At 37.6% G+C, this 9854-nt stretch overlaps 1 protein-coding gene across 1 annotated transcript; it reads left to right on the forward strand.

Moving 5' to 3' along the window:
- Window positions 1-8135: 8135 nt before the first annotated feature.
- Window positions 8136-9116, forward strand: LOC102904546 (olfactory receptor 1165-like). The gene has a single exon (XM_006997555.2). The coding sequence runs from the start codon at window positions 8136-8138 to the stop codon at window positions 9114-9116; it is 981 nt and encodes a 326-aa protein (XP_006997617.2).
- The last annotated feature ends 738 nt before the right edge of the window (window positions 9117-9854 follow it).

The raw sequence follows: 9854 nt of genomic DNA on the forward strand, positions 1-9854 counted from the left end.
TATAGTTTGCATTTTTCTTTTTTGTCCTCTTAACTTTTACTGGTCCCTTCATCCCTGGGGGTGTCCCGATTCTCAGTCTCAGTGCTTCAGAACTCTGGTTTCATTAGTCTTGGCACCAGTTTGCTTTCCAGGATCTTGCAGGTGATTGTCTTCTGGATACTTTGCTTGGAGTTGCTCCTCTCCAGGACACCGTTGAGACATAAGTCCTTTACCATCTTCCTGCAGGCAGGAGTAGGTGGTAATTTCAGCCTAAAGCTTGAGTTTGATGGTCAACTCTATGTGTGTGCATGTTTATGTAAGTGTGTGTGTGTGTGTGTGTGTGTGTGTGTGTGTGTGTGTGTGTGTAGAGTCACTGTAGACACTGATGTCAGTAGTATAACAATCTGAGTGAGGAAAAAAGTAAATTCATTTCAACACGACTTAGCATATGTTGGTACAAAATTCTAAAGCCTGATCCTGAGCAGTTTATTATAAGCATATTTAAGCACAATACAAAAAGAAAAAAAGGCTTCCTGGTGGATTACATTACTCTCAAAGATATATAATTACATCTAAAATCAATTCAAAGTACATGTCACTTCTTCCAAGAAGATAGAGATAGACTACATGTATTATTTTAAGGAATTATGGAAATCTCTGTCGTGGTCTCAACCATGGTGAGAGTGTAGAGGTTGTTTGGGCTATTAGACACTTCTGGTCCTAGTTGTGGAAAATTAATGGGAGTACCATTAATGGTCATACATACAACAAAAAGGTAACCTAGACTGTTAAGTATCTTTGGTCTTAGTTGTGGTAGCTTGGGTGGAGCCCCTGACCATACAGATAATGCTAAGATCACCTAGACTATTAGCCACCTCTCTCCTGCTTGTGGGAGCTTGATGTGGCTTAGCCCTCCAGATTAAATCACCAGGTTATTAAATACTTTCATCTCCAACAATCCTCTATGTGTTTAGCATTCCTGGTTTTCTTAGTACTTAGCTGTAAGAGTTAGGACCTTTGTGTTCTTATCACAAAATGGCTTCATATTCTCTGACCTTGCACTATATCTCTGCCTGGGTATGTGCCATATCTGACTCCTGGGTGGCACAGCACAGTGGTCCTCTGTAGGTAGGAATTTCTGTCCCACAAGAGGCTCCCAAGTAACTACACAGAGGCTCAGTATCAACTGTAAATGACCAGCCAATAGCTCAGGCTTGTTATTAGCTAACTCTTACAGTTAAATTAATCCATATCTTATCTATCCTTTGTCATGTGGCTTGGTACCTTGTCTCAGTACAACATGTCCATCTTGCTTCTCTCTGCTTCTGCTTGAGACTCCTCAGACTCTATCCTTCTTTCCCCCAGCATTCTCAGTCTGGTTCTCCCATCTAATCTTATCCTGTTCAGCTATTGGCTAGTCAGCTTCCTTATTAAACCAATCACGGTGACATATATTCACATAATATTGCTGTGGATATTACTCTATATAAATAAAACACTGATGGCCAGTGACCAGACAGGAAGTATAGGCAGGACAAGGAGAGAGGAGAATTGGGGAAACAGGAAGAAGGATAGAAAGACACTGCAGCCACTGCTAGGAGAAGCAGCATGTAAAGACTTTGGTAAGTCACCAGCCACGTGGCAAGGTATAGATTTATAGAAATGGGTTAATTTAAGATAAAAGAACAGTTAGCAAGAAGCCTGCCACGGCCATACAGTTTATAAGTGATATAAGCGTCTAAATGATTATTTTATAAGTGGATTATGGGACTTCGGGGCTTGGGGAACCTGGAGAGAAGCCCTCCAGCAACATAATATAAAGAAATATTCCACAGTCCTCCAGGTCCCTCAGGCTGCTCTTTAAGCTAACATTCTGTTTTCTTAGAGTCCAGGTCAGTCTCCAAGGCCTGGAAGATAAATTTTATTTTTGTGAGTCTAGTCTCAGCCTCTCAGATCTAGGCTGACTCAGGTTCTTTCCTCAGTCATTTGGACCAGTACTTGGTCCAGTTCATCTCATTTCATCTGAAGCAACTCTTATACTGGGCATGGATGTTTACCATGATCAAGTCTTGAGATTTTGAGGTATCTTCTTATGTGGTCAACCCAGAGGCAATCTGGGGTTCAGACTTTAGACTTCCTTCTCAGGATTCTTTTTCTATTTGTGGGTTTTGTTTAGGTCTCAAGCTACAGCCTCATGATACTGGTGTCATCAATAAACTTTAGATGTCCATGGGTGTCACTCAACACAGTCTGGCATATTGCCAGTTCTATCTCATTTTTTACTCTAAAATCAGCAGCAGCAAGATGAGCATTATTCATCTACAGAATGATCTAGGCTTTGTCCACAGAATTTGCAAAAACCTGAGCCCTCAGCTTCTCCATGGTCTTGAAACAGTGCCCCATTCCCTTTCTCCCAGGACTCATTCCCCTCCATATGTTCCTGGATTCTGCTCTGCAGCCTCTTGTGGTCATTTCCCAGGCTCTTCACTGGGTCCAGAGAATAGGCCAAGCCATCTCTTAGGTCTTGCAATGTCTGTATGTCACTCATTCCCTCCATGAGTAGCACCAGTTGCTTGTATCTCTAACATCTTCACTTATCCAGGGCAATCCAGGCTTGAACTTCAGAGTTTCATGCAACAACCTCTCCAGGCCTCCATTCAGGGACACTTCTGACACATATCTGGCCCCAGTGGTTTTCCTTAGTCACAGAGGCAAATTCCATAGCCCCTTTCTTGTATCCTTAACTCCAGAACCACATGGCCCAAGTAGCCAATTTCTGCTTCTTACTGGGGCTAGAATCTGACCTCATGTTCAATTACATCTTCAGCATCTTTCTGTTTTTGATGATTACCTTCACTGCCTAAGCTTGGTTCTTCTGAAACTTGCTCTGTACACAAGGCTGGCCTCAAACTCACAAATCCACCAGTCTCTGCCTTTTGAGTGCTGTCACTAAAGGCTTTCACAACCATCCCCAGCTCTAAGCTTTAGCTCATTTTCACAAGTTGGAAAGTTAGCAAGGTAGAATGGAATTTGCCCTGAGGTTACTGAAAAACCCCCACCAAAGGCCCAGAAGCAGTTCCCCCAAAACCCAAAAGAGTTGAGGGAAGAGATATCTTAAAAATAAACAGAACTGAGTCAGTTCCCCCTTCCTGGAGAGGGTGAAGTCAGATGTTTTCAAAAGAACAAAGTCAGAATGTCTCGTGGTTACTGATTAACCACGAGATACCCCTCTCCGGAGATAACATGACCAGACCCCACAAATGGGTTGTAAAACTCCTGACAGGGCAAACAGATAAGCTATAATAAGACAAAGTCCAGGCCAGGGAAAAACTGGACCAATCAAGGATGGACCGGTACTAAGCCCCTGCCCCTAAGGAATGTGGATTTTGCCTATAAAAACTAACTTCCCCAAGAAAAAGGAACTCTTCTCCCTGTCTCATGGCATCTGGGCATGGTTGATGAGGGTTCCCTGCTAGCTTGAACTACGCATGTGTGCTGAATCAAATAAACCTTGCTATTGCATTCTGGACATCTTTGGTCTCCAGTGGTCTCTTTGGGGGTCCTAATCTGGGCAGAACAGTTACCACTCTCTTTATTACATTTATCTCCTTGAACAAAGGCTTTTTGTGTATTCTACTTTCTGGTGTTTCTTTTCTCCATAAATACTTTTCCTTCCTCGGCTTGCTTCTTTTCATTATATATCTTCATTAGAGTTTAAACTAGTAACCACACAACAGAGTCTATACTAGGCTGTTTTCAAATTTCCTCTGCCAAAGAAATTAACGCAGAACTATTTACTTTAGTCTTAGGCAAACTATTTGGACAAAGGCAAAAGGCAGCTAAATTCTTCACCAAAATATCACAGGAACAATTTCTAGGCAACATATTAAATTCTTCTCCTTTGAAACCTCTTGAGCCAGCCTCCTACACTTCAGATCATCCTCAGCACCATTGTCTTCCATGCTTCTAGGACCTATGTTGCATTAAACAATGCTTAAAGCTTTCCATTTCTTTCCTAACCTAAAGTACCAAAGTCTAAATTCCTCCAAACAAAAGACATGGTTAGGTCTATCAGAAAAAAATCTTAGTCCCTGATACCAACTTCTGTTTTAGTTAGGGTTTCTATTGCTGTGAAGAGACACCATGACCAAGGCACTCTTACAAAAGAAAATATATAACTGAGGTGGCAACTTACAGTTTCAGAGGTTTAGTCCATTATCATCATGGCAGGGAGTATGGTGGCTGGAATATAGCACTGTACAGGCTGACATGGTGCTGGAGAATTTTATATTTTTGTCCTGAGGCAACAGGAAACGAGCTATCTCACTGGGCATGGCTTGAACATATATGAGACCTCAAAGTCTACCTCCGTAGTGATAAACTTCCTCCAACAAGGCCACACCTACTCCAGCAAGGCCATAGCTCCTAATGGTGCCCCTCCATTTGGGGTCCATTTTCTTTCAAACCACCACACCTCCTATTTCCATTTAAAAATAAAAGTAAAAATTTGAAATTTATTGGGAAATGGGCACTCAGTTTTACAAAGTAACTACCCATAAGTGAACATATACAAAAATGAAATAAGGCCACATATAAAGAGATAGCAGCAATATATTGAATGTCTTGAATGTCTCTCATTTCAGTGAGTGAAAGAAAGCCAATTACATCACAAAAACAAACTAACTTTAACATCAATTTACTAAAACATTTTCCCTAGTCAACTGTAAAAGTTTCAAAGCCTTTTCAATTGCTCCAAAATGGATTCAATTAAGAAACCTGAACTTGACTGAAACAAGCAAGCTCAATAAAGAAAGACAACAGTGGTATTGCCTCTTTCGCTAAGGAAAATGAGTCAGTTTGTAGAGCATGAGAAAGAGCAGTGGTCACCAAGGACAGGGAGTTCAAAAAGGAGGATAGAAATCATTTTAAAAAGTCATATCACTCTATAGATTTAAGATGAGAATGAGAATGTTTTTTATAAAACCAAACCAAACAGATAAACTCCATTCCTATGTATAAAAAGAACAAAATATTTATTGAATTTATTCCAAAAGCTTTATGGTCTCATAATGAAAACAAGATGCTAATAATGCCTGGATGTTTTTTTCTTGACAAAGTTTATTTTCCTAAGGCCAGATTATTAGTGGGTTGAATTTCCTCATATGACTTAATATCTTAAAAGTAATTATTGACTAAATTAGGATGAGGAGACTTGGTTTAATTCTCTTGTTTTTAGTTCATATGTACATCCGAAATACCCAGGGGTTTCATTCCCTCCTGACCATGCAGTTAGTTGTAAAACACACAGCATAGCACTTAAATTTGTCCTCTGAGTCTGGCTTCCTTTCAGTGACACTCTGTGCAACCCAAGGCTTTCTTTTAAAATGGGAAGAAATCAAATTTCTTAGCTTTCTTAGAGCCTAGTAATTGTAAGAAACTTTCACTGACAAGTTAAAGAAGGGCCAAACTGAAAAAAAATATATATCAGGAATAATTTAATAATTTACTTAATAGAATTAAAAAGGCATCAGTAAGTAAACCTGTGAGTTTGTTTAACTTTGGCTAGTTTATGATGAATTATTAGTCAGAAATTATATAATACTGTATTTTTAATGTGGAAGCTTTGACAATATTGCATTTTTGTCATAGAAATATTGTTATGAGAGTACTATCTGCTGTATCCATCTCACCAAGTAGAAAATAAAACGAGGTATTAAACATTATTTCTTATAAGTTTAAAATATTTGAGTGAGTTTCTATAATGTTCTAATTTATTACTTTAAGAGCATCTAATAATTATTTTAGAAAAGTTATTTTTCAATTCTGAATTTTTAAATATATTTAGGAAAAATTTCATTAATGTCTAAAGCAATAAAAAAATTTAATGGAATTGGGTTTTTCTAACATGTGCTAGAAGCAACTGATTGCAGTTTATCATTAATGTCTGTATTAATCCCTGATGTTTACAGGAAGTTTGTTCTGGGATTGGACAGAAAAGTGATAGTGCTCATATTTGACAGAAAAATAAACACATAATTACAGGTGTGAGAGGCAGCCAGATGACAGAAAATGCTTGCTGCCTGGGAGACTGTTTGCTGTGTCACATGTTTGCTGACAGTAGTGTGGATGCACAGACACAGTAACTAGAGTGGGAGGGCAGAAAGCCTTAAAGCACAGGAGTCTGTTTAAAAAGTCGTGGGAGCATATGAAGGGAGGAAGAGATAAATGTTGTAATAAAATTATATTCTCAATTGTTTTTAAAGTTATGTTACAGGTGTGTGCATATTTGCACTGTACCAAAATAACTTTAAAGACAGTTAATGAATCTTAAGGAAATGCACAGACTATGTTGGTATCTACTGTTTCTTGGCTGAGAAGTGTTGTAAAGTAGGAAAAAAGGCAGGGGTGCATTTTGAAAATCTTTTATTTCACCCTAATCTGTGTTTCTTGGAGCCAGAATTGTGTGTGTGCGTGTGTGTGTGTGTGTACACAAATACATAAGCACAAGTTGTTCAGGCTATTTTTGTTCTGTATGTGTGTTTTCAGGGGTGATTATTCTGCATAGACAACCAATAATGAAATAATAGCCATAATGTCAACATGAACAAAAACAAAATAAGTCACATAGAAGAAATCAAAACAAAACAAAAATAAAATCAAGTGTCACAGTGCACATGTTCACAGCTACTTCAACTGCTGGAGATGTGCTAAGTTCTACTATATCCTCAATTTTAGTGAAACTCATGATGAACTTCATCTGTTGTTCTGACAGATTGTTTTAGCTGTCTGTGTAGTAATAGTGCTTTATATATCATAATCTGTAACATTTTCGATTTGAAGCAATTTAAATTCTGCCCTTTATAGAGGGCTCTTCAGTTCATCTCTGGTGTATGGCAGCAGATGTTTACACATGAGCTCCAACCAATGACCTTGCTATTGGCCTGGAGCAATTTATAAGGAAGATCCTCTGAAATGTGCTCTCTTACATAACTGTTTTACCTATAAAGAGTTTATACAATGTTAAGTATTTCAGTTAATATTCAAAGCTGACTTGGATTTCAACTAAGCCTGCAAGTTAAAATTAAATGTGGTAGAAATATTAATATTTTGTGAGAACATACTAATTTTTGAAGCTTGATAAGTCTTAGGTGTTATAATATAGTAATATAATATCCTTCAAGGACTATTACCAACATCATGATAAATGGTTGTCATTATAAATCTCTGTTTTCATAATATTTGTATATTTTATGCTTCATAATTCCTGATGATTATAATTTTATTGTCCCTTATAAGATGCATTTTTTGGATAGACAAGAAAGTAGTTAGCCCCACAGACAGATAGATGCAAAGAATTAAATCTATGTGCTTTATCAACACAATCAAGATCATACAACTTTAAAAATTCAGCAAAATGTCTGATACTCTTCATTAGGAGCCATGATGTAGAGACTTCTGGATGCTTTCTGGATGGCACAATATTAAAAAAAAATGTTGAAAACTAAAGATCAATTTTATTAGAAAATATGAAGTTATATGTGGGCTTATCCATATGAAGAATTTTATGCAGTGTTGAGTACAGGAAGGATATTAGTAGAGTGCCTAATTACAGTAATTATGAGTATGTGTAATGACTTTTCAGTCGATACATAACAGAACTGTGCTGCAGCAATTGTTTTCTGATAGTATAAAAAATAAGAAATTCCTAGGTGAGACACTCTCAGTGGTTTTAACTTCAGGCTCAATGGTATAATATATTCTATTGCTGGGAACTCCAGTGTTACCCCATTTTTATTTTATTTTTCCTATTCTTCTTCAACCTTATTTAAATTTTGTGTTATAATTACTTGAGAGAGATTTAATGAGCATCAAAGACAAGTTTATCATTTAGCTTTTACATACATATATAATACAAGTATATAATTCGCAAATGAAATAATTTTATTTCTTTTTCTATAGCTGAGGAAATGAATACCTAAAACATATGGGAGCATTACAGCTTCAAACAGCAAGTGTGCAAAGATTTCAAGTCACACAAAAGCGACACCAAAGCTGAGAACAATACTCACTTGTTACTGCATATTGGAAAGAACAATCTCAGCAGCCTGCCTGTATCTGTTCATAGGCACTCTCTTGACTCAACACAATTACTCAGGATGAACTCTCTGATCTCTTCCAACAGGAGCCTGATGCAAGATGAGAGAAACCACAGTGAGAGAGTGATTTTTATCTTGTTGGGCTTCCCAGAATATCCAAACCTTCAGATGCCTTTGTTTCTGGTGTTCTTGACCATCTACACCATTTCTGTGTTAGAAAATCTGGGTCTGATTTTAATCATCAGGATTAATCCCAAACTGCACAATCCCATGTACTTTTTTGTCAGCCACCTATCCTTTGTAGATTTTTGTTATACTTGTGTAAATACCCCAAAACTCCTAGAAATTATGCTTACAGAAGACAAGACGATCTCCAAGGAAGGATGCCTAACACAGTTTTTCTTTGGGTGTACCTTTGTGGTAGCACAAACATTTATGTTGGCAGTGATGGCCTATGACCGGTTTGTGGCTGTCTGTAACCCTCTGCTCTACACAACTTCCATGTCTCCTAAACTCTGTGCTCTCCTGGTAGCTGGAAGTTACCTCTGGGGTGGACTATGTTCCTCCACTCTCACGCATTTTCTTTCACAACATTCCTACTGTGGGCCTAACATTATAAATCATTTCTGCTGTGAGCACTCTGCCATTCTCTCCATATCCTGTTCTGATACTACAATTAGCCAGTTTGCATGCTTAATCATATGCACATTCAATGAGGCTTTCAGCCTCCTGATCATCATTGTCTCCTACGTTGTCATCTTTGTCACTGTCATCAAAATTCCTACCAAAGGAGCACTCCAAAAAGCCTTCTCCACCTGCGCCCCCCACCTGACGGCCATCTCCTTCTGTCATGGTGTCATTCTCCTTCTGTACTGTGTCCTCAAGTCTAAAAGCTCACTGCTCCTGGTTAAGACAGCCACCGTGTTTTACAGCATGGTCATCCCCATGCTGAACCCTCTCATTTACAGCCTAAGAAATAAGGATGTGAAGGACACCATCAAGAAATTGATTCACATGAAACTGGTATCTCATTCAGTATAGATACACACATGCACACACACATACACACTCACACACACACAGAGAAATGCACACACAACTTTCCTAATCATATTCATAAATATGTTTATTGCATTGAAACTGCAGCACAGATTTTTTTATTTTCATTCTAAGCATCTTATAAAACATTCAGAGAATTGAGAATTGTTTTGATAATGTTAATACATTCACATTGACTTAACTGCAATTTGCCTTAAAATTGTTTGGTGATGCATATGTGTATCGAGACATTCTTTGATGCACAATGCTATGAATAATATTAATGTTTAACTGTATAATAAAAGATTGAAGTAACTGTTATTTTGAACATAAATTTAAAATCTGTTTGATAAATAAATGAATTAATTTTTTAGTTATTTTTAAATATATTTTAATTATATTTTCCCTCCCCAACTCCTCTCAGGTCCTTGACACCTTGACCTATTCAACTTCCATTTTACTATGGCTGTAGCTAAAGTAAAGTATCATGCATATTGTCTATCTATGCTCACTTTGAGACAGTTTGTCAGTTTTCTCCAGCAATGTTATTTAACGCCATGTAGTTGGGTGTTTTTTAAGCTCTTCGGGAGAACATTTGACTACAATTTGTCTTTTTTAGTCTAAGACATTGAGTAATTCTTGACAGAACTTTTGACATTTTGTTATTCTGTTTTGATTAGCACTGATATAGAATATTTGCCCTTTTCTCTCTTGGATTTTACTTGGTATTATTCATTTAAG

This window comes from Peromyscus maniculatus, chromosome 4 (assembly GCF_049852395.1).
Source record: "Peromyscus maniculatus bairdii isolate BWxNUB_F1_BW_parent chromosome 4, HU_Pman_BW_mat_3.1, whole genome shotgun sequence".
Taxonomy (NCBI): domain Eukaryota; kingdom Metazoa; phylum Chordata; class Mammalia; order Rodentia; family Cricetidae; genus Peromyscus; species Peromyscus maniculatus.

Coding starts and splice junctions, on each gene's coding strand:
- LOC102904546 (XM_006997555.2), top strand. CDS start 8,136: ATGAACTCTCTGATCTCTTCCAACAGGAGCCTGATGCAAGATGAGAGA.